The 26687-nt window shown below is 32.8% G+C and overlaps 1 protein-coding gene across 1 annotated transcript in view; it reads right to left on the reverse strand.

Moving 5' to 3' along the window:
- LOC115452507 (putative transcription factor SOX-14) overlaps nt 1-26399 on the reverse strand; it is a 97759-nt gene extending 71360 nt beyond the window's left edge. The window contains exon 1 of the mRNA XM_037439063.1: nt 25863-26399. Coding sequence (XP_037294960.1) covers nt 25863-25982 — 120 coding nt within the window. The 5' untranslated portion in view covers nt 25983-26399. The remainder of the gene's footprint in view (nt 1-25862) is intronic.
- Nucleotides 26400-26687: the final 288 nt, after the last annotated feature.

Below are 26687 nucleotides of genomic sequence, written 5' to 3' on the forward strand. Positions count from 1 at the left end.
ATTATTCGTAGATTAGAAACCTAGATGACTGATATATGTCTAAGTAAAATTAAATAAAAAAATAGAGGTGATTATTGGTGATTCTTCGAGGCATATGGCGACGCATCGCGAAAACGACAGCTTTTTTTTAAACAACCCAATCAATCAACTACTCTGTCAAGTGCGACTACGAAGAAGATTGGATAATAGCACTAATTAGGAAGAAATACGTTTACTTTTGCAACTACTTATGTACTTTCAATGATTAGTAAATAATACCTAATGATATGTAAACAAGGTACATTTTTATTTGCTGCGTAGTAAGACTAAGGCACGAGTCAACATTCACAGACTTGAATTACATTATTAGAGCTCCATACTATAATGATACCAATGGGTAAATAAGGTTTGCTGGTCACTGTTTCTCAGTGTTTCCAAGCCGTGTTTACAGTCGCGTGAAGAGAAAAGTAACTTTTGTCGAATATATCTTTATGTAGTAAGTATCGTTTATGTGTTTTAATCTGAAAAAAGTGAATACAGGGAAATTGGTTGTATGCTATGTAACCCAAATAGTCGAATAAAAGATATTGTGAGTCAGATCTCAAAGATGATATCAACAGGTCATTTGCAAGGATAGTATTTATTTATTAGGAAACATTTTGTTTACGACCGCCCATAAACAATAAAACACCATCCAACACCTTGAATTACAAAGTATTGTTTGATATTCCACTGCGCTCGCCATCCTGAGACATGAGATGTTAAGTCTTATTATGTCCAGTAGTTACACTGGCTACAATATTTTGACTCTGATGGACTAGTTAAGATAATTAAATATACATATATGAATAAAATTTCCACTTATAGAAAGCATGCAGTACAGGTAGATACTATTGGTAAATGTAATTGGTTATAAAACTACAATGTGAATCTAATACCCGCTCCTTTCCCCACCATATCCTCACCACCATAGCGCATATCACACACGTGTTAGTTTAATAATAAACTGTGCGCAGGAGCGCGTGTACTGATGTAATGCGTTTACCTACTGTTCATGTGGATTTTGTACCGTATTTGCGTTTTTGATACGCCATAGACAAATGACGATTGACTATTCTTCAGACATGATTTAGGGTTGTAGTGTCATTGTTGCTTTTATTGTTACTGCAATGTTAGATTACGTTTAAGGAAGTATGTTTGGTAGTTAGAAAATAAACCCAAAAATCTGGTTGTTTGATGTAAAATTAGAGGGAGTAAAGTGAAGGAAAAGGTTCGTATTTTCACAACAATCTACAGAATACATTAAAGGTAAAAATCTGACTTATGTAGAAATTTATACAGACCTCTATTCTATATTAGAAGTCAATTTTCATATAAAAGTTGAAAAATTGTTGACATTACACGGAAAATTAATCGTTTAATTCGTAGGATCAGCTGTTTTTGTTGATAAACTAATGAAAACAACATGCTCTTTTAAGAACTGCATGATGTGATTATTCGATATACACTCAAGGATATCGAACTATTAGACTAACAGACACGACCTAAATGTAAAATAAGGAAAATATTTTATGCTGTTTATATAAATTAATAATACATAAATTGTAATAATAATTTAGACCACAAAATTAACTTGCTTTATCCTAAACACATAATGCTTCAAAATAAGTTTGTTTATATTGTCTGTGAATTCTTTGAAAGGATAAGAATGCTTATAGCAGGCAATTCCTAGATATTAAAAAAAAAACAACGGACAATTCCGAAGGCCATCACAATCCGTTTGAAATAGTCGCAGTAACCCAATAATCTAAATAACACGTGTCATAGAATTTACATTGAATAACAGTTCATACAAAGCATACGTCTAGAATTGGATTAGTGACTTAATGCTAGCATCTACTATGATTAAGGCCCTGATGATGAAAATCTTCCAACGCAAAAGACGTATCTTATTGTTGCCAGAAATATCTCTGTTTTAATACAAGTAATGAACGATGGTATATCACGAACCACAACTGTGGGTTTATGTTGACAGGACGGATACAAAAGCTGGACTATGGCAAAGTAACTTTTAGTATATCAGTGACCACAAGTTAGTGATTTAATTTGTTTTAATATTAAAGTTGACTCATTAGGTTAGTGAGCACGAAGACCTTTGACATCAATAAGAAGCAAGTGTAATATAAAAATATAATTTATTGTATAAAATGAACTATGAACGTGGTGGACCCAGCTGCAGAAAGAACTATGGGCCATATTTAGTCATAGAATAAACCAATTAGTAGATAGTGGAGTGACTTTGATTGAGACCTAAATAACTAGATACGTAGCTTGGAATTGAGGAAAGTCTAAACATATTGGGGTAAAACGTATAGAGCTAATAAATAATAAAATAAAAATAATAGGAACTTATCTATTGATCGCAGACTTAATGTCTATAGTTCTACAATATTTTATAAAAATTGAACTGCATTAAACATCAGATATAATTACCTTTGATGAAAAAGTATTTCTACAATAAAAAGCAAGAAATAAGGGCCAAAATTACATACATTTATACTCATGATCTCATATGTTAAATATACCTTAACCGAGATATGTAATTTCCAAGGCATTTAGTAGAAAGCGACCAGTCTAGTTTCTGCGTGTAAATGCAGTGATTCTTAAACACTTTCATAATAATAGACAGTTTGGACTATACTTTATACGCAGTTTCACTCAGCATTTTCATTTTTTCGAAATTGAAAACTCGCATAATTTTCTATCCCTTTGTTATTCCAAAATTCAGAAAAGATCTAAAAAATTTTGATGATGGAAACAATTTTAAAGCTGAAGTACCATGGATTTGAACACATCACAGCGAGCAGTAGGTGATACAAAACCACAAAGTTATGCAAATGACTCAAAACGAACGAGGTCGAGAAGATTTAAGGATAATTCAATCATTTATTTTGCTCAGCTGCGTTATGGTCAACGAACTAAAGGAAATGAACTTAATATAAATAAACCGTTTGAATTAGCGAAAGTACGTAATTTATTGGTTTTGGAAGTATCAATTTAAACACTTGACACGTAGGTGTACCTTGATAGTTTGTAAAATCAATAATGTCATCCGACATTTTGCTAATGGTATGTATGATATATTTTATATCCGCTCAGATAGAGACCACTATGAACAAGGTGTTTAAACCCGCCACAGCGACCCACGTCAGTATCCGCTTCTAACAGACCAGCATAATTGTGTCGACTGCCGAGGGATAATCATCTCTCGTCAGTCGACATTCTATTGGACCCCCTCTACTTACCATCAGGTATAATGGGGTTACTTTGCTGTACTCGTATAACAATATAGTACATATTATTAGATATTATATTTGATTATGAATCCCTTTAGCATCTTGTTCATCTCAGTCCATACAAGTAGACTTATTTATAATTAAAGTGTTCTGTCATTATCTTTGTAATTAATTAAAAGATTTTATTTTTTCAGCTTTAATTATATTATTGTTTCACCAATAAATATATCTCTTTCTCTTTAAAGTATTTTATTTTATATAAATAATTCTGCTAGAAATATTACTGACAATACCATCCAATTAATCTATATAAGAATAAATTTGGCCTTTTTTAGATAAAGTGAGGTTCTAATTAGCATTTGATTCAGTTTTAATGAAGGAAATTATCCCTGGAATTATCATTGCTCAAGGAATTAATACGTGATGTCAGATTATTGAAATTAAATTTATTTTTGAAAATTGCTTCTTTTTATACTTCAACCCGTACTTTATCAATGATCAATTTGTTTCTTTGTAAATAAAAGTGTTCGATCAAAATTTGCGATAAAGAATTTAATTTACCCTAAGGACGTACCTCCTTACCATAAACCCGAACTCGCGTGGGCTTGCTAGTGTAATAAAATCGTGACCACGATGTTTAATATTCCGGAAGCATTTGGTATTAAGATAAGGATGTTGATTTTACGAATGTCTAATTAGGAGATATATCGTTTACTTAATTATGGAGATGTTTTGTCGACGTTCACCTTCCGGCACAGTTAACGGAATTCGGTTCCAATAAGGTAATAATTCAATTAAGTCTTACATCCGTTCTAGGATGTCTAAATGTGATTTATTTTTCATATTTAATTGTTACATATTATTAATCTTTTACTTTTATTATTATTTTTCTAAAATACAAGAAATTAAGAAATTTAGAACTTGAGCATTATAAGATTTTCCATCTTAATAATGACCTAAGCCGTGTACTTTATAAATTCCCATTATATTCATTATTAAATGAAATCGAACTAAATAAGCGGTAACGTTATTGTGGCATATCTATTACAAATGCACGATAATTCCAATCGCATTGTTATATATCCCGTACGATGACATCACAGCAATTTGATATAATAGTAGTGCGAAGCTGTATAAAAACTAAGCTAATAACCCGTGTGTACAGTAATTTTCCGTCTATAGATCGAAATAATACCATGGCTAGCACTGTGTTTGTAGCCGAGACTGAATGTCTAGCTGAGCCATGAGAAAGCCGAGCTCTGGTTATTGTAGTATGATTAATGTCGCTTCGAGGTGTGTTTTTATAGAAATGATTATTGATATTTACTGGAAGATTCGATGGTTTAAATACTATAAAATAAACAAGGAATAACAATATTTTAAGAAAATGCGTGAGTATGTTTTTGTATGTTAAGCGGCGATAGCCTAGTTGGGTGTGGACTACCGAGATGAATGTCCGCAAGTTCAAAACCCAAGGGCACAGATCTGACTTTTCTAAAATTATGTGTATGTTTGTGAATTATCGCTTGCTTTAACGATGAAGGAAAACGTCGCGAGGAAACCTGCATACCTGAGTTCTCTATGGGAATTTTGTGGGTGTGTGAAGACTACCAATCCGCACTAGGCCAGCGTGGTGGACTAAGGCCTAATCCCTCTCAGTAATAGAGGAGGCCCGTGCCCAACAGTGTGACAGTATATAATACAGAGTTGATGATGATGATGTTTTTGTAATATGTCTGTTCCTTAATTCAAAATGACTTTATATTAGCACGCAGTTTCGCTAAAAACATAACAACCAAAATTACTTTGATATCTAATAACAGATTTCAAACGTAGCAATGTAAATACAATCAGAAATAGCTTTGATTTCTTGTTTATCTATTGAGCGATAAATAATACACTATCTAGATTCTCTAATTTGCTAGTTGGCTTGTATCCATGTCAACCGTGTTCTGCGAGGCAATCAATATTTCAAAATGTCCGCAATATTAGAGGAGTAATTAGTTTCATAATTGTTACCGCTTGACGATAGATGAAGGTCACGAAGGTCTCTGCGAATTGAAAGGACCGGTACAGCTTGTGTGGATATTGGATATTTATTTTAATTTAATCGGTATTTGTGGACTTAATTTCATTTATGAAAAGAGGAAATTATTGTAATTGCTTATCAAGGCTTAATTGAATCGTGATCTATATAGATAAACAGAGGACAAATTGGAGCATACCAAAGCAATTTAAAAAGTCGGAGTCAATAATAAATTTTGATAGCTTCAAATCATCGCATTCAAACTACTCACTCTTCCTCAACATTCACTTGGTTGTCAACAAAAGTCGTTTGTTTCTCGTTTACACTTCACGCTGGGCTAATGTGGGCGAGGCGTTATTTCATAAAGGCCATGTACCATACAGGCACAATTATAAACACATTAAAGTGGTTTACGTGAACCGAAGAATTTTCTAAATTACACCTCCGTGCGTCGATGGCGTCGTGATTATTGGACGCATAGATTACAAAAATACTGAAATTACATTGTGGAATTACCGTTGGAAATATTAATGAAGTATTGGGCATAATTTATTTTTATTTTAAAATTATTTTATTAAGTCATTTTATAAGTTTTTATTATAGTTTACATAGCATGAGAGCGAAACATTAAGAACCAAGTCATGCTACTAAACTGATATCATATTAAGTATTGACTTCATATTCCAAGGGAAGATTTTAGATGGAAAAGTTGCATAACCCGCGCATGTGTTTCTATAATTTGACAAGGACCAATATTTATATGTGAGAATTAAACCAGCTATTGTATACATACATAAAATAAAGTAAGCCATCAGTCGCTCAAATGGCAAAAGTCATTACCAACAGGTAAAGCAGAAATTGCTAGAAAATTCTAAACCTAGATTCGGTTTTTTTCGTACCTTATAAAAGGAAACTTTGGACACAAATATGTCACGGAACAAAACATTAAATCATAAACCCTATACAACATAATACATTCAAACCCATACAAAGACCCTTGTAAGATTTACACGAGCAACAAAACAAGCAGAACAAAATCAATCCAGGTAAAGAAATGATGAAAGTTACAATAACAAAGTTGAAAGTCGAAGGAACAAAATAAAATACAACAACAAAAACACACACACAAGCCCAAATCACTTTTCCCGGTAAGTATAAACGAATTCCGACGAAAGAGATAAAAAGGCAAACCGCATGTCTCAAAATTCAATATATTTTTATCAAGCGAAACATACGAGGGAAAAAATCCTTAACAACGTACTCGGGCCCGACAAAGGAATAACATATACAAAACACAATAAAAAAATCATAGAAGATGCGAGTAAATTGTTTCATACGTTCTTCCTTTGGATTTCAAACGAATAATGGAATCATATTGCTAGATCGTATTGTGCTATTCAATTAGGAATATCATATTTTAGCCTCGAGGTACATTACCATTATGTTATAAAAACGGTGAATATAAAATAACTTATTTCAGGACGTGTTATCTTGAGATCATTATTTATATCGCGGCCATTATTTAAAAGGGTTGTTTGTTCAAATAACTGCTGAATTATTGCCTCTGGCCGGGCTAGGTAGGATTTGTATAATATTTAATTTTAGTTATGAGAAAACTTTGTATGTGACATTTGCTGTAAATTAACAGGAAAATAAACAACATAATCAAATAAAAACACAATATAATAATATCACCCTCATATGGATATAAGTTGTTAAAAGAATATATTAATTACAAAATGTCGAGAACATAATGGATGGGTAACTACAATTGAATTTAATCTAATTTATTGTTTAAGTCGGTACAAATATATATGTCGTTATACATGCGAAATGCGAAATTACGCATTAAATTAACCAATTTAATTGTTAAAGTTGGCACTACCCAATTAAATTGTTATTTAATTAGTAACTATCGTGAAAATCTAAGACGCTACTAAATGAATCAGTAAGGTATTGTCCGTAAATCTAGCTAATTTATTAGTTTAATACACGCCCGGTCTAGATTTATTTGGCTAATCTAACCTGCTGGTAGTGAAACCTTCTTTATAACTTTAACCCTTGGTGTTGAAGGATGGTTTATTTACTTTAACGTTGAAGTGTGTCATCTATTTCACGAATAAAGTTTATTGATTAGTATTTTATTTCATATATTTATCACTAGATTAAAATTCCTAGCCAGAATCTAATAAATACAAATTTTGAAATATCTGTGTTTATTAGGGCCCAAAATATTTTGTCAAATTCTTCAATGCAAATATTTCACATAGAAATTTCGAGAATAAGTTACTCTTAGTTTGTTATTATTAAGAAACGCTTAACTTCTAGAATACTGTGTATTTCTAAAACATACGCACCACACATCAAAAAGGGTCTTGGCACGTCCAAATTAACAAGAATTGCCGAACTATCAAACGGAATTATACCATCCAAAATGCTTTCTAATTAAACTTCGGAATGGCCGGGATGTCTTTGTGTACGAGTTAATTCGGGTCCACAGATCAAAGGTGCCGGACGAAATTCGGTTTCTTTTCCCCGAATAGAACTTTTCGGTCGGGGGAGGGTGGAGGAGCCCGGCCATGGAATAGTCAATAAGTGATTCAGGATCTTCGCTCGTTTAACTTCAGTTTAAAACGTGATTGGCATTTATAAAGGGATTTCGGGGAGTATGGTAACTTTTTTTGGGATTTATTTGCTTTAGTGGTTAAATAGTGATTATATTAGTATAATGGTTTAACGATTAAAGACCTTTTGAGATTTAATGGTTGTTTGAGCAGCCATTATTAAGCAAATTATGATTAAGGATTTGGACTATAGCCTACAATGGTCTGGTCATTTCACTGATAAGCCATCAGAACTTAGACCTTTAGTAAGGTTCAACACAAGCAAATCAACTTAAAATACATATAAACCGAACCCAAAATATATTTCTCACCAAGTTAGCCACTGCGCCATAGCGGCTATTATATCTTAGCAACATGTCCTTAGAAACAATATTATTAGTCATAGTATATTTAGTTAGTCGATGCTTTAGTATATAGTGAAGTGTCAGTAGTGTGAATCATAGCTAGGTCAATAAGCGAAGAAGGAAGTTTTCGACTATATTCATAAAAAAGAACTGAAAGTTTACTGGGGTTTTCCCCTAAAAAATTAAATAATTCAGTATTTGATATTTCCCCCACACGAGTTCTATTAAATATTTTAATGAAATTGGTATCCTGCTGTTATTCATTGTTATTATGATACACTTTTAGCAGTTACAATGTCAATCCATTAAAGATGTAGTTATTTTTGGAATCCGTTACTATTTAGGAACTTACTTAATGTGTTAACAAGTGCTATTAAAAAAACGTTAAAAAGTAAAGTTAGATAATAAGTATTTTGATGTTAGTAAATAAATTAAATCTCTGTTGTTTTTAAAGAAAAATCAAACATCAACGCGTACATTGCCCAATTCTAATTATCCTATATTAATGAACAAGAACGTAGTCAGCTTTCTCATAACAAGCCGGAACTATAATCCACAACAGATTACCCGATTAGTAAATTTTCCATCAATCTTTACTCATAGGCAACAGAATTCCCAAAGCAATTACAACGTAACAGCGATCGGTCAGAAGGGACGAGTTGGGATCAACCCCACGACCCCGTTTGATCACGGACTCAAGTTTGAGAGCAAAGAATGGATTTTTTCTAAGTAGAGATAATACGGGTTTGTAAGGGCGTAGAATAATATTAGTTTCAATATGTTACGTTGAGTATTTTGGATTTGCGAGGTTTTTGATTCCTTTCTTGGTATAAAATATATTAAAGATTATATATTATTGATATATATTAAAGATTTGTTGAGTAATCAATTTTTAAGTCGAAATACTTCTTTGCTGTTGATCCTAAAAATGTTGACATTCTTTAATTTCTTCAGCTAAACCCAAAATAATGAGCACATTTTGGAAGCAACTGAACCGACGTTCCTTTTGAGACGAATTTAAGTATAGCTAAACCTAAGCGACATACTTCCACGTATTCCATGATCAAAACCAACAACAAACAAGATTTTTGTCCGTCGCTTAAAACGCCGTGAAGAAAAATCCAAGTGCACTCCGGGCTCAATAACTCGACACCGCTGAGATCCGTCGGCCCGCCCCGGGGGGGCTTTAGTTTGCTTCCCCGACAACTGTCTGACTTCCATCGTCGTTTGCCGATCTGTCCTTTTTGTTTTCCCTTCTTTCGCTTGTTCTCCAAAGACTTTGTACCTCGACTTTGTTTTCTAGTTTCGCTGATCTAATATTCCTGTCACTGATATGTTTGAGTCGATTTGTGATAATCTTTAATTTAAATTTAATTCTAATTTATTCATGGTTGGTTTTTGCTTAAGTTTGGTGTAAATGGTGAGATATTAAAAATGATTTAGTGAAACATGTTGTCATAAAGTAGAATGCATATCGATTTCAATTTACATAATTTTATTGTTTGGTAATCGATAACTCGCCATTTAAGTTTATAGCGGATGATATTACATACCTTAAAGAAGCGAATGGTATGAACAATAAAAACGAAACATAATCATGTATGCCTATTTCGATTCTAACCAAATTCCAAGACAAAAATAATAACGATTCCACAATATATCCAGTTAAAAAAGCTAAAAACGGTGTAACAACAGCGCCGACTAATACATTGCCAATATTTGCAGTGGCGGAGTCCCGTGGGAGTCGAGCCGGGCAAACAACTCGGGCACGGGATGCGCTACGTGCACCGTCTCACAGGAATACTGACTAATAGATACAGGCTTTTTCTATGTCGCACTGTCAATTTGTTTGGTCGTGGTTTTGTTAACTTCTGGAAATTCAAAGTTCAATGTGAATTTGTTGGTAGAAGGAATAACTATTACAGAACTAGAAGTTCTATGTATGAAAGTTAAAGTTAAGAATGTTAGTAACAAGATATTCGTACAGAAACTAGTAAATTTTAAGGTATTGAAAATGATCTTGAACTCAGATGTAATATGCATAGATTTTACGATGATAAATATGTAAACTTGTTTATTGATAGAGAGTATCAGATGGCTTGTTTTAATCTTTATAGTCACAGCAATTGGAACTAACAACATTCAAATTATTAGAATATTTTTTTGAGACGCGTGAATGACCTGCCTGATGGACCGTCTCGATTGACCATGAACACCAGAACTTTGAACTGCAATTTTGCACGGCGCAACTCGCGCGTCATCACGAAACATAAGACGTCAAGTCACAAATTCCCTATAATCTATAAGACTATTCCCAGTAATTTACTCTCAAATATCAGTTCTAGAACCAAACTCTTAATAACATTAAGTGACAGCGGCAGCATAAATAGATTTATATTATGCACCATACTTTATTCCCTTGGCATCACTCCTAAGGGGGCGAGCAGGGGAGGGATATAAAAAAGTTTCCAGCGGAAACGCGAGCCGCCGCCGTATTTCTTTCAGCTTTCATCATAAATTGTCAACGTTCGGTTCATCTGCATATCTCCGAGATCGCGGGATGCTGAGATCTCACTGCCTTTCTTGGCTGATAAAAAGTTTTAAGTTTAAGCTTTATATTTATGTACGTTTTGTTTAAAGGTAATTGGATTATTGAAAAAAAATATTTTGGTAAAATTTTTAATATCACAATATTATAAGATTTTGTTGAATCTCAATAATCATGCATATACTTTTAATTGATAGAGAATTAGCGTGCAATTTTAAATACATCAATCTATAATAATGCAAAATTAATAAAAGCAAAGAGGATAAAAACAAAAAAGGTATTTTGAATGAAAATGTTAAAATTTAATTGCGCACCTCGTTATTGTCGTATAAAATAGGATTCAGACGTAAATTACTAGAGGATTTTGAGCGACATCGGCGGCTGAATGCGTAATTAAGAACCCTAAAAGGTAGGCTTTTCGTTATTATTGAAATTTCAATTTGTAATTTATATTTATTCGTATTTCTGTGAATTATGGACATTAATTACGGGGTATTGAAGGCTTTCGAAGAATAAATATTAATGGAGAAGAAACAAGGTAGATTATATTATACCAGACGTGTCTTTATCAATACCAGAATGTAAATAAGCAAGTGGGTAATTATACGACCATGAATGCATCACGGCCGAAGATTTGTAAGGCAATCTCAAATCTAATTAGTGTAAAAATAAACAATATGATTATGACAATATTTTGAAACTCTCAACCTTAAAAAACCACAATAAACATAAAGATAGTAATCGAAATCCAAAATAAGGAAGAAAGGTCAATACGAAGTCCTAAACTAGTAAGTGAAATTATATATGGTAATTCTGAAAAATACAATAGCATCAAAACGTGTTGGTCACATCACCTGCCTCGCAAGCAACCGCTTTGGGCGATACTGCGAGTGGTCAGCCTCGAATCTTTAAGTTCACGGCCACTACACTGTATTTATAAATACGTTTTGCTTTGGCTTCCTTGTGCCGGTTTTTGGCACACCCACTCACACCAAAACGGTCTCTATATCTTCAGGAATAGCTTCCAAAATCGCACGGTTGAAATTTTCAATTTTTTCACAGTAAAGTTTTGTACAATTTAGTTCAATAGATCAAGTTTACAAAAGAAATCATTATGAACTGTGCGTTGGATTATTGCATTGTTACGTATAGAGTTTAGAATGGTGATATTTTAAGAAGGATAAACGTCAATAATGGGCTATCTGGTAATAAATAATCAACCCTGCCCACGATAGTTAATAATAAAGAAATGTATAGTGCATTAAAGGCCCTTGAGTTAGAAATAGGTTCTTGTACGGAATTGCATTTTTATATCATTAAATGATGAAAATTAAATAACGATTATAGTTCCAAATGGATTTAGATATTAAAGAGTATTATTGATGTTTTATCTCCATTTCAACGACATACATAAATAAATAAGAGCATAGTTTATGTACTATATGATTTGTGATGGTATACTATAACTTCTACCCCTACTTTGGCCATACTCAAATTTGGAACTATAGTCATTTGATTTTCATCATACTGCAATTTAATGGTATAAAAATGGAATCTATTTTTACATCAAGGGCGTTTAATGCATCCTAAATATTTCTGATATTGTCAACTATTTAAACATGGTCAAAGTAGGGTGAGAAGTTATTGTAAACCACAATATTCTGAAATTTTAATACGTTTGCAAAATTATAGATAGGGATTAAGATAATTGACTCATCGGTCTAGTAACAGATAACGGCAGTGAAAGTCACCAAGTCTAAATGTAATTCCAGATCTAAGAATTAAGGTTTATGTAAACATTCTAGAGAATCTATGAGCTCTCCGAAATTAGAATTAACAATGAGAAGCCGATAGGCACAATGTAACATGAAATGGAATTAAATCAAACATTTAAGTGTCAGATTAATAAAACGACCTCTCCATTTCATCACTGCATACAATAGTCGTAAAATTGATGTCACTCCATCAAAAAAACAGAATGTTGCATCTCGAAGGCCGGATATCAATACCATAATAATTTCAACAAGTCAATTATACATACATTATACATATCAAGCAAATGGACGTATAGCTATTTTTATTTTCAATTCAGACATCTGAACTTGATCCGCGCAACGTCTTTCACCTATTGCTGTCAATTATTCGTAATTGTGGTCCGATTCCCCGACACTCGTTGCCTAATCCGTCCCTGACCTTTAGTAAACTTTATTTGAATTTAAATAACAATAGATCAAAGGTAGATAAGTAACGTGTTCGGATAATTGACGGTAGTGTATTAAGGCGTCCGTTTGTGGGTCAAATTGATTATATCTTTTATTTACACGTTGTCTCTATTTGAGGAGTGTTCGTTGCTGTTGTTTTTTCCACTGCTAGTTTTATTGCTAGTTTAATTCAAAGCTTTTAACTTCCATTTATATAGAACCCGGCTACACTATGATAAGAAAATAAGTATTTAGTAATACATATAATACTCTAATTGTATTATATTGAGTGGTTGATGCACTTTGTCTGTTATTATTGTTAGTTCTATTTCATAACTGATAATTTCAAACTACTTAAGTATAGTATCAAAGCATTACTGAACTATAACTTCTTACTTATTTCCTTAACTTTTAAATTATGCTAGGCCTTTATCCGCATTAGTTTGTTAATTGGTAGACTTACCTTCGAAATTCTTAATCCGACCTATTTCCATTCATAAAACAGGAAAGAGGCGTTTCGCACACAACTAAAATTTATAAATAATTTGATAATGTATGAAAATTAAATAACAATGTTAATATAACTAATGATGTACAAACAGCACGGTCTAATTGTGTCGCACTGGATGATAACGATGTAGTTAACATTAATAGTTCTGATAAACACTAAAGGGATTAATTTAAAGATCTTTAAAGTATCTATGATGTTCTAGAATTGGTGATGGCCTGTTAACAGATCTAGGTCGAAAAGGTATTCATGATAGCTGAATATGGACCTCTCCCAAAAATTTCCAGATTGACTTATACAAAAAGGTATTATAGTTGTTTTAGGCAGTGTCATGATGGTAAAGAAACCGTCGCAATGCTGTTTCATAACGTAGATGGTGTAAGTACGGACCTACTTCATCCTCTCGATTCTATAGTGGAGTTGAAAAATCAAGATGGCCTCGATCTGGGATTTTTTCAATAACCTACAATACTTTTACCTTAAACTTACTAATAATAACATAATAATGATAGTTTCTGAACGAAATTATTCTGTTTTAAATTTAACATATAGATTGACTTGCTAACGTGTTTAGTTACGATAAATATAATGTATTTAAGGATGAATAATAAAAAGAATAACTTATTTATGTAAGACGAGAAGTAAAATAAAAAACACTTAATGTAATATATTTAAATAAATACAACAAAAAAGATATTGAATAAGAGTGTTGTTCCAATTCGTTATTCTAATTAATGAACACAAACAACATTGGATTGTTTTTTAAATATTTTATGATTCCTGATGTGTGTGCGCAAATAATAATTATAAAAACAAAAATAGAGCAATCAATATTGAATTTTGATGTATGGATTACTTTTAATTATCTTAATGCTAAGATAGAAATACTTTATTGCAAAATGGTGACAAAGAAGATCAATTCATAGAAAATCACCTCACGCACAAACCTCGTGGATGGATGGTTGTTTAAAATTGAACTGTATTAAAACTGTTTTACGGTTTGAATTGCGGTTTTTTATATTTAATACTTTTCGCCCGATCTTTTGAAGACTTTGCAGCCTTCATGGTCGGGGAGGAGAGGGATAGGTTATTCAAAAAGTTAAAGTCATATCTACCTACATTTAATGTCTAACATTTGCGTAAACATGAATCAATATTGAACTGTAATTTTAAAATTGAAATAAAATTAATAGTGAAGCCGATAAAGATTTTAATAGCTGACGGTAAACGATTACCACCCACTATCAAATAAGTAAAAGGTCGATATCAATTTACCATACTGCTAAACCACTCCAATATGACATTTGACTTGAATGCTAAAAAATAACGAACAAAGTTAAATTTTCGTAGCGCGATTAATTTATGAATAATAAGGATTTACAACGAGCTAGTCACGCCAACCATTTACAAATTGTAGAGACGGTGCCTTTTTTCAACGTAAAATGTCAAACATTCATGTTAAATAGCTTGTGCATAGTTTTCATGTGAGTTTTAATAGATAAGTAAGTTTATTTTTAGAAATAATGCTTTTAATTTCACTGTTAATTGATGCTTGTGTTTAGAATTGTTTAATTCATATTATTTGTGGTATTTAGGTTTATAAAGGCATCTGGTAGAGTCGTTATTCAATCTCTGCCTACTCATTCAGTATGTAGGCGTAAACATACATACCATTTTTTGTATATTTATTCCAATTATAAAAAACTATGTTACAAAAATAGCAACTAATAATACCGGTTTTTAATTTATGCTACCAAATATAAATTGTGTTAATATTATAACACTAATATGGTTAACGCAAAAGTTTCTGTCCATTTCAAGAGTTGCCACTGAATCGTGACCTCAAGATAGGTAAGTTTGATAGGAAAACTCAATTGGCCCAAGTTAGATTTTTCCGAGAGACTAAGTGGCTAATTGTATGAAGTCGCCAAGTTAATCGACGAAGTGAATATCGAAGTTTCTCCGCGAGTTTGGACCGTCGAGAGATCGGATGCTGCGTTTGAAAATTTTACTTTATACGGTGCGGTTTGGTTTAGTTTTTTTTAAACTTGCTAGGTATTGGAAGCTAGTTTTTCAACGATATTGTCAGTAATGAAGTTTGACTCGGGAATTGCTTCATTGGTTAGCTGTTACTTATACTTGTGAAGGTTCGATCACAAGGTAAAACAGTACTATAAAATAATAAAAAAAAAACTATACCTAAAGAGATAAAGTACTAAGTCAACTCAAGATTTGGTACTAAACGCATCTTCTAGGTATACCTATCTCTTCAAGGATAAAGGCTTATATATGAACTTGGCTCTACACAACTCTACTTTAAGTTCAACGACCACTCCATTAACTGGTCTTGCTCATCGCGGTCTGCCATTACACTCATTATCTCCGCGTTGTAAGAGACTCTATTATTAAAAGAATACCCAACTGACCAGTTAAACCAATTTCCTATACCACTTTAAAGTTTTTAAAATGCTCTACTAAAATCCCATAATCTTATCTACACAGGCCGAGGTTTAAAAGCATATTGTGAAAGCTGCGACAAACTATTATGATTTATCTGTCCCGCAGCCATTTTTGTTATAAATACTATAATGGTTTTCGAAAAAACATCGCATACAAATAATTCCTGGATTTAATTTGCATTAAAACTTAAAGTAGTCATAATTCAGCCTTATACAATTCATATATCTCAGTAAAGGCTCAAACAATGCGTTCAAAACTTCCGCGTACACAAAATTCGTTTTCAAGCCGCTGTACATTATCGACAATGACCTTTAAGATTACTTTTATTTCAATTGAAACTTGTTTGTGGACCGGCCGCACTGGTTCGGTTGCCAGGCGAAAAGCATCTGTACTGCTTTTTGTTATACTGTTTATCATGTCAAAATAACCACAGTGATAATGATCTTGTTTTCAACTTGAAGGTTAATATGTTAGTTGACAATAAAATTCTAGATTTATCTAAGACCTAGGTTTGTGATATGGTTCTTAATTGTGTCTACGCTGAAATATTTTATTTGATAATATCAAATACTAGCGTATTATAATAGAATGCAAATGAGTTATTACAGTGATGATTTTGAATTTTATTATTCAAAAATATATTAATATTCAGGAATATAAACTTAATTTATTTAAAAAAAAAACAGTAAATAATTCTGGATTAAAATTTGACTAAACTCTACATAGACGTTTTAGTTATAAAGTTTCTCTCTACGCTCTATAATATGAGAACTCACCAACTAAAAGTTTCAAGTGCTTATTTTAAATCTGTCGTGCCCACCAAACGTCCGTTCAAAAGGAATAAAAGAAAAAAGAAGCAGAAAGAAACTCATAAATTAAACCGGAAAACTTTTTACCCACTTGAAATGCTAAATATATGTAAGTACCATAGTTTTTTTACGTCTGATCTGGAACCGCTAAACACACTCACATATTAAATCAAAAAAGGTTTTCAAAAAAGTCCGCACTTCGGTTACAGTCTTTTAAGGAAAGTCGTAAATTTTACGGCACCCAGCTCCACGTCGGTAAATGAGGAGATCTTATTTGACATAAAAACGCGTCTGGCTGTCTGTCTGTAAAACTAAAGGATTTGTTCGATGCACTTGATTTATATGCAAAATTTCCTCAGAGTTATAGCCCGGTTACGCTCAGTTTTAAATTGAATAAATTTTAACTGTAAACTGATTTCTTTTTGCGTGAACAGTATGAGCTCTGTGTTATTTAATTTGTTTTCAGCTCTATTTTGAAGAGCCTTTAACCTATTATTTTGTCTCTACATTTATTTTCAATTTCATCTTTATGTGTATTAAAATACGTTGTGTTTCGTCTTGATTCTCAATCGATTGGTTAGTAATAACGTATGAAGCGTTCGTAATGTACATCTCATGGGTTGCTCGTCCATTTCCAATCAAACTTCGTCCCAACTTCGACATGTACCGAAAATATAGTGATGTGGAATTGTCGACTATCGATATCTTATGTAACAATTACGAATTTATTATTTATACCCTGTATTACATACTATGTTTCTGGGGAAGAATACCTTTACTACTAAAAAAAATATTTCACGCATTACGCTAATTCAAGTTAAAAACTTCACATATTTTTAAAATCCGCATGAAGAGCTCTTAGACATGTAGTTTTTTTGACGATGTTTTCATTTAATATTAATTCGGCCATTATTCCACTTAATTCCTTATACACAATTAACTGCGAAAGTACGCGTACTTTAAAAATAGGATCGAACCAGGACCTTCATCTCAGCATTCCGTTCCACTCCCTACAAAGCTACCGGTGTTCACAACTGTTACTTTTAATTTACTGTAAAGTAACACGATACTCGTAGCAAAAAAGACCATAAATATCTAAAGAAATTGATACTAAAGTACAGTAATGACTGTCGATTGATTGAATCAATGAACTTTACATTTGATTTTTAATGTACTGTGAAATGCATTTATAAATTCACATTCAAACTCTTTTTGTTTTAAAATTAAATAAAATAATTTAGCTTTCAGCAATATGTATCTATAATCGGTAATTTTCAAATTTATAAACTGTCTAGCCCGGATATCGATACCTAGATTTTACTTATTTGTACCTGATCAATAACAGAATCATTTATCATCCTTTTTTTAAGATCAAGCGAGATCATCGCCCAATGGTTCTTTTAAATAAAATAAATCTGGTAATAAATAATTTCAGTTAAATGTCGATGGATTATTTTAAAATCGTACAAAGTATCGACATCGTCCCAGCACTAAACCTAATCAAATCATGGAAAGTTGTATAACCAATCAGCGTACTTATGTACTTTTCCACCTGATTTCTTATTTATACACATTACGGGATCAAATTTAATGTGTGACTTGAACTTTATGGTAGAGTTTTTAAAGTTTACAGTAAGTTTAATGATTTTGATATAGCATTTAGGAGTTTAGCTGGACTGTGTAATGATGACGTCATTTTAAGACTTAGGTACTAGTATACTTCAAACTACCTACTTTTATAAATTATCTTAATAACAATGTAAATGGGTGAATCTATCTCTATAATTGTCGAGTATATTTCTAATTAAAGAACATTAATTATGCTCATAGCTCACCCCAGTTATCGGAACTAGGACATAATTAATTCAACAGACCGAGTACCCCGGGTAAAGCAATAACGAAGTCACGTTTTTCGTAAAATTAATGTTATATAGCTACAAAAACATTTAACAAAAACTTTTTAACCATTAATAACTCTGTATTACGGTTAATTACAGCACAATATGCGCTACACAAACCCTAAGCCCTAATCGACCGCCGCAAAACAAAAACTTTAACAGCGCAACCCGCGCGAGACTCGACAAAACGAAAATTCCCGACGAACCCGGCCATAAATTCGGCCAACGTTGACGGCAGCCCGAATCGGCACCACACTTACATGCAATGAAAAAGGCCGGATTTGTTTTTAAATATTTTTTGGAGAATAACTGTGCATTATTCAGCGCGATTTAGAATGCTTGATAATGGGCTAGAGGTGATAGCAGCTTCTTAGGCGTTAAGTATTATTTTAGTCAATGGATATAATGACTTATTTATAAATGTTGTTTGGCCTAGGACGTATTCGGGAAGGTGTAAGCATGCCCAGAAGTCAGCATTTACACCAGCCTTTGAACCTATCTGACAGATCTTAAATAGAATGTTAACATATTTTTATTGAATTTAGAGGTTTAACATTAGATTGGTATCATAGTTCAAAATATTTACTTCAATGAGGTGAAATTAACAAGTTTTAACCCGCAAAAGACCTCTTGATTTTGACGTCTCTACCCAGTAAAAATCAACCATAATTTTCTCAAAAACTCAGTAATAATATTGCAAATAATTTTCTAAGTTCTCTCTTAAGCCACCAATGTCTCGTGTCGACAAACAAGCGAATTCAACGACTGTTATTCACTCTCTATATTTCTCACTACCAAAAAATCAGTTATTGATTGTCCATTTTTCAGTTAGGTAGGCGGTTTAACCGTGCCGTTTGCCAAGAGCCAGTGAAGCGATTACTTTCGTACGTTCATAATTCCAACCAGACAGACACAGTGTTATGTCAGGAGTTATATAGTGTTTAGTTTTTGGCAAACCTCTACTTAAATAGATTATTTTTTGCTTTATAAAATTGGAGAGAATTTTATTTTGATTTGTGGTTTTTGATGAGAGGTTGGGGAAATTTTGAGTGGAAGCTGTTGAAATTAATATGTTATTAAATTAAGCTAAATAATAGGCAATGAGAAATAGACAAAAGGCTGATCATGATTACAAATTATGCAGAAGCAAAACAAAAAAATACCATGTCATTGAATGCAGTATAAAGTATATTACCAGTATTGTATTTTTCTGAGAATAATATCAGTGATTGAGATTGCTGTGATAAAAATTGGGGAAATACATGCGGGATTACTATGCTACCACGAATCCAGTTTTCGGACAAGGAAATAATATTTTTATCCGAGTAGTTATCAATAAATCTGCTAATCATTTTTCATCAGCTGAAATATCACTCGTTTATTGATATTATTTATCCGGTGCAAGCAACTCTACCATAAAAAACTTATTCCCACGATTCAAAAATAGCTTTATTCAGAGTCGCGAAAATAATATCTAATTTATTCATTTGCAATAAATAACCAAACATGTTAATACAAATTACGCAACATTAAAACATATATTTCATTTGAAAAACAAACAAAACTACTCCTTCTTAGAGAATCTTGCGTGCAATGCATCACACTATCTTATCTACCAATTAATTTTGTCATACATGATAAGGTCCAGCTCTGGTTGTTATCAAGGAAATATACGCGTGTTAATCCTCGTGTATCATACTTTCTTTTAATCTAAAATGAGCCGGAAGGTTCGGGTATTTTTGGACGAACGGTAGTCTTTTTGTATTAAACACATGGTAGAGATAGATGGAAATCAATGCGTCCTGAGGTCTTGGTTTTAGGAAAAAGAAACATATAGGAAGCTCTATATGAGATCTTGGTTGCAGGATAGAGGATTTGTGTGCCGATTCTAAAACATCTGATTTCTTCTGTTTTAGAACTGTGCCCAATGTAGATAGGTTTCCCCTTTTCAAGGTATCTTTAAAGTGTTCCTTGTCAACCTTAAATATAGGTGATATTTTTAAAAATAAAAATTTACGAACTAATTAGACGAAAGCCTCGCGATTTTTTAACTTATTGATCTCGTTAAACACAAATTTACACGTGTGATAGCTAATATTAACTGAAGTGGCTGATTTGTGTAAATAGATAAGAATCCGTCTTCACACATCTGGTTGATAGGGACGTCCCCTGATGACCTTGTATTATAGCACGAACTGATCGTTCGGGTTTATGTATTAAACACTACTAGTTGTCATCCTGTAGTCCACATTCGACCGACGAATTTAATATATTTGTAACACATGCATCCCCCCCCCCCCATATAAACTTTAATTATACCAAATCTCACAATCCGTGTTCGCAACGTGCTTAAAAAAAAGTAGTTTTCTTCACGTGTTAATATTTAAATAAATTTTAAAGCTAGGTCGAGACACTTTAGCAAGATTTATCCAGTATGAGCTACTACAAGTGACTACTACGTACATTTTTTAACTATTTTATAAATCGTAGAGATCGCACTATTTATGCACGATCTTCATAAATGATTATAAAACGAATGACGCCATAAACATAGCGTGATAGTTTTATACATGGGAATTCCTCACCGCGGTCACATTTCGTGAGCGCTAGTTGTAAACGAAACACCGTAAGTAAACACCACTGAAAACTTTCAACCGTTTACTAGTACCGGGAATGTATCACGCCATCACCTTGACGGGGCGGACAGGATGTATTGCGTCACCTCTACGTAATTTGATAGTTGCGTTTTGTTGTGCGGTTTGAGAATTTAATTTAGTTTATTTGAAGGTAAAAATACTAATTTAGAATATAGTTTCTCTCGGCTAAGGCGGATAAAAACAAGATGGTCTTACAGTGATATTGCACTAATTAATAACCTACTGATATACGGACGCAGTTGTGAGACGACATGACCAATGATACCTACTAACTGATAGTAGACGTAAAGCGAACTAGAACAAATGCTGGTGGTAGGATATAATTTATATCCGCCCGGATAGCGACCACCCTACACAAGTTGTTAAAACCCGCCATAGTGGCCTACGTAAGTGTGTTGCGTTCCGGGATCAGCCTGTGTATACCCGGTTCCAACCGGCATAATTGTGTCGACTGTCGAGGGATAATCATCTCTCGTCAGTCGACATTCTATTAGACCCCACTCCACTTACCATTAGTAGGGATACTTTGCCATGCCCACATAAAAAAATCATGAACATTATACAATAGTATATCTAGTAAACGTCTAATGTGGAATAGTTAATTTTAACAATGTAGAATGTACATTCACAACCGGGTAATGAAATCGGTGTAACCTTGGCGAATGAAAAAAAAACCGCTTCTATAGAACGGTCGGTTATATGTTCGAGCAAAAAGTCGAGCAAAAAACGACTCTATCCTACTCGATTCGTACAGAATATAACGACGTCGAGCTCCGCCCTTTGCTAAAATTTCATGTTATTTTTTTGTACTGCGTCTGTGAGAATTTTGCTATGTTTTTTGCGGTTTTGGATATCATCGGTACGGATCGTGATGAGCCCTGTGATGCGAGATCTATAAAATAAACTTAGTTTAAATTCGGGACAGAAAGTAATTTATATTTTTTAATCGATTTTATAGTAAAAAAGATATGTGGACCTTATTAATGGCCGATTTCTGAATTGGTCTATTGATTTATATTTAAAATTTAAAAAATTACACTATCAAATATGGCTAAATAGAATCTACCGTCATGGAAATCAGTTAATTTTTCTAAATATTTCTTAGCCTACATTGTGTAATTTATTTAAATAATAATTTTAGATATGACTCTACCTTTTACTAGCCGTACTCACGCAAAACTCGTCTCATTTTCCCCTAAGGGTTAGAATTGTAATACTTTATACGTTAAATAAAATACTTTTTGTGCTGCCAACACTTCATAATTACTTACCTCCAACCCCAAGGTTTTAGACTTTATGCAGTTTTAATACTTTCATGATTAGTCCGTGAACGGTATTTAGTTTTTATGTTATAGATTCAAAATGATATTTCAAATTAAGTTCAAGGGTAATTATTCATTCAACATAATAGTATAGTGTTCAAATTACAATGATACATAACGTTTATTGCAGTTTTGTAACTCTAATCAATAAACAATTTAAGTATATAGGTACAAGAATTATTTAATTACTTATTAATTCATATTTTTTACAATTTCACAATGCTAGCGTTGTAAACGCTTTTATTTTTTACAATCGTCCCATTATGTTACAATAATCAATTGTTATTACAAAAGCTATTGTAATCGTCCGCATTGATACATCTCTAATTGTTTCCTCATTATAATTATGTAGGGAATTTCGTATGTGTACCAGGAAAATTGTGATTTTACTCTTTTAGTATGTAAATGCTTTTATTATAAGGAAAGCACTATAATTACTAAATATCAGTATCAGGGGTGTTGAATTTACTCATAACATAGTATATGTAGTCTATGTGTAAATTCATTCTCGTTTTCAACACAGAGTTGCTTAACTTGTAGTTATACGAATCCCATATTTATTCTCACGATTCGCATTTACTAAAACATGATTCAATTACTGCGAAATAAACGATAATTCACGTCTACCAAGCGTTTTCCAACTTCGCCGTGCTGTTAATGACCGCCAATCGCATTTCCTACTGTCGTCTGCGCGTGCAGTCAGCGGCACACACGCCGAACGACTAAAAATACTTTATTACCAAATGACATTGAAATGTTAATGCACCCAGTGATTTCATGCACCGCGGCGGGTAATAAAATCATATATATTTTTTATATCGATTGTTTTGACTTTACGGAGTTGTTGTCGTTCGTGGCATAATTCTAATACTTGTTCAAATTAGGTAATGATTATGATAGAGAAGGTTTTAAAATGTTCTTGATTTATTGTCGGTTTCCTGCGAATAATAGGTTGAATGAACAGGATATAAATCATTATCTAGTTATGTAAATAATGTATTTATTTACAATTCATGCATGTACTGACGAATTTAAAATGCTATAAGCATTTTCTGCCAAGCGAAATGAGGTGGAGTATTTCTACTTCAAACTCAACTTTAGAAGAATCACCTGATACCTATATAAAATAAATCAAATTTCACCTAAAATGTTATTTTTAAAAGAAATATCTAAAAAGTCGGTAATTAGGTATACGGAAATTGTAATAAAGATTTTCTTTGAGTTTATTTTTATTATATTTCCTTTACCTTGAATTTGAAGATAAATTAAATACAAGGCCTACGTGATCCAAAGCACTAATCAGTTGCACAATATACGTTGTATATTTCGTGCTACTACCCGACTCTACACACAATAAGCAAACGCGACATGTCCAGACTTGAACCGGCAATGATTATACTGAATAATTATTTTTATAAAACAATCGAACCATGTCATATTTTGCAATTTAAAGCGGTGGTAATTGTATTTTGAATCTTAAAATTAGTGATTTTTTGAGTATATTTTTTGTAATGTGTTTTAGAATTATGTTTAATGAAATTGATATGCGTGGAATATATTTTCTTTCAGAGATGAATTAAGAAAAAAGATGTGATTTATAATACGCTTTCCTTCAAAATATGATTGAAAGGATTGTAAGATAAGAATATTGTCTGTAATGTAATCAAATCATGATGTAAGACATGCATTTTTTTTACAATATACCAATAGGGCCACTGAATAAACTATAAAGTTATCAAATATTTTAGATAAAATAACGTAAAAAAAAAATAATCTTAAGCTAAAGAATAATATCTACATTTTTAAATCTACAAGAACTTTCTACACTGCCATAAATGTATTATACGAAGCGCTGTTTCTTCTAAAAACACATTCGATTTTGCAATTTATTTCCTGGCGACGTGAGATTTTAAAGTGTGTGCATCGCATGTCTGTTTGTCATTACTCGGGTCCGGTGCCCGTTTAGCAATCGAATTGAATTTCTGTCTCGTATAATGCTTCGAGTTGGTTTACGACGTTAATTCGCACTAAATTATATCGTATGTACTATTTAATGGTTATTGCCGGCGTTAAATTGAGACGTGGAAATTCTTTATTCGAAAAGCGTTAATTTAGGAATGATTTTGGAAAGGAAATTGTTTTTATTATTATATATCTAGTATTTATTTATAAAGATTGATTTTAGAAATGTTAAAGTTTATTATAATAAAATTGTTGTCAGTTTTTGCCTATATCAAAAATACCACATGGGACTTGAAAAAATAAACACAATTTCAGCCAGTAACTAACAAATCTCTATTTTTAAATAACTTAGCGATTTAACGACAACCGAGCAATAGATTTATCTAAAATGCATTTTGTTCGTAAAGAGTAAACTACCACTAACACTGACTCAAAGAGCAAGAAAACAGATATATATTAAAACAAACATATCCGTATCTCAAAGGTATTATGATTACCCAAAATACGAAAAACATATTTTTCTCAAAAAGAAATAACCGCGTAATACAATTTTATATTTGGTTATTATCATTTCGCGTCACCACATAACATGTTTACGAAAATAAAATACACACTTAGCCATGTGTTGACCGTTTTCCAAGCGATAAAATTATATTATTGCGCGTTATTTGTTTATTTATTCCCTTTTTGTTTTATTACTTTTATTTTGCAAAATTCAGGTTTCTTTTTGATGTTTAATTTTTATTTCGGTAATGAAGCTCAATATTCCATTTTTGAATTTATAAATTTATTTTATCGAAAATCGTAAAATGCAGTTTATTGTTGGACGTTTAAAATGATTTTTATTGCGCTCGGAAATATTATTATGTTAATATTAACATAACAATTTCCTGTTTACGTAAACGACAGTTGAAATATAAATATTGTGATATTTTTTATATAAATGTCAAATGATTTGAATGGATAATTTTTTTTTTATTTTAATTTGCGTTTATATTCAAATATCAATATTTTTGTTTATGTTAATGTTAAATTACATTAGAATTTTTGCTGTTTTTTTTTTTATTTTTATTACCGATTTAATTTATCATGAACGTTTACGAAAAAATATTCAAGCTTAGTAACTTTTTAAACTTTTTTATTATTTTAGGAGTCTGAAAATATTTTTAGATTTTTTTTAAACATATTTCATATCATACTCACTTTTTAAAAGTTTACAAACACTTACCTGTGTGGCATCCGTGTACGGAGTGGATGAATTTTTGTCCACCAACTGGGAGCCGAACACAGGCAATCCACTGGACGTCGGTGTCAGGGACCGCACATCTGACACTTGTTGGGGCACCATTTTCGTTTGTATCAGCGAAAAAATAAACCCCGAAAAAAATAGAAAACTTAAAAAAACACAAAAACACAGTTCACGTATTGCACTTAACACTAGCCTAGAGTCCGAGGGAAGTTTGTTAGTTTATAACAGTCCAAAAGGCGCGACCAATAGCCTCAGTTTACTTCTGTAGCGTGGCCTGACGGCTGCGGAGGCGCCTGAAATCTCCCAATATCTGGACACTATCCCGACTTTCTCTCCAAGAACGTGATATCTGCTACTAACTTCGTCGCCGACGTTCGATCCAAAAGTCATAATTTTAGCGGGGGTCCCGTCCGCAGCTCAGTCAGTACTGCGGGGCTATCGGAACATATCAAACGGGGGTGTTGTTGGGGCGGCTACGTCGGCACTCCGCGGTGACAGCGCTACTACTGACTAAGCGGCAACGTGCTGTCGATATACCCGCGCGCTCAGCTGTTCGCCCCCGCCCCGCGCCGCGCAAGCGCCCGTGCCCCCGCCCCGCTTCATTCGCCGTCCGTCGCTCGGATGGAGCGGGCGGCTACGTGCGCCTCGATTCGCTCCACTCTACCACTCTACACGATTCCACACGATCCCTTGAGACGCGTTAGCCAATTCCTTAACTTAGTCCTTCGGGCATGTTACATGAATATTATTTAATGTGATAAAAATTGGGTTTTCACATTTAGGGTTCACAATTTCATCGTTTAA

This window comes from Manduca sexta, chromosome 16 (genome assembly GCF_014839805.1).
Source record: "Manduca sexta isolate Smith_Timp_Sample1 chromosome 16, JHU_Msex_v1.0, whole genome shotgun sequence".
NCBI lineage: Eukaryota > Metazoa > Arthropoda > Insecta > Lepidoptera > Sphingidae > Manduca > Manduca sexta.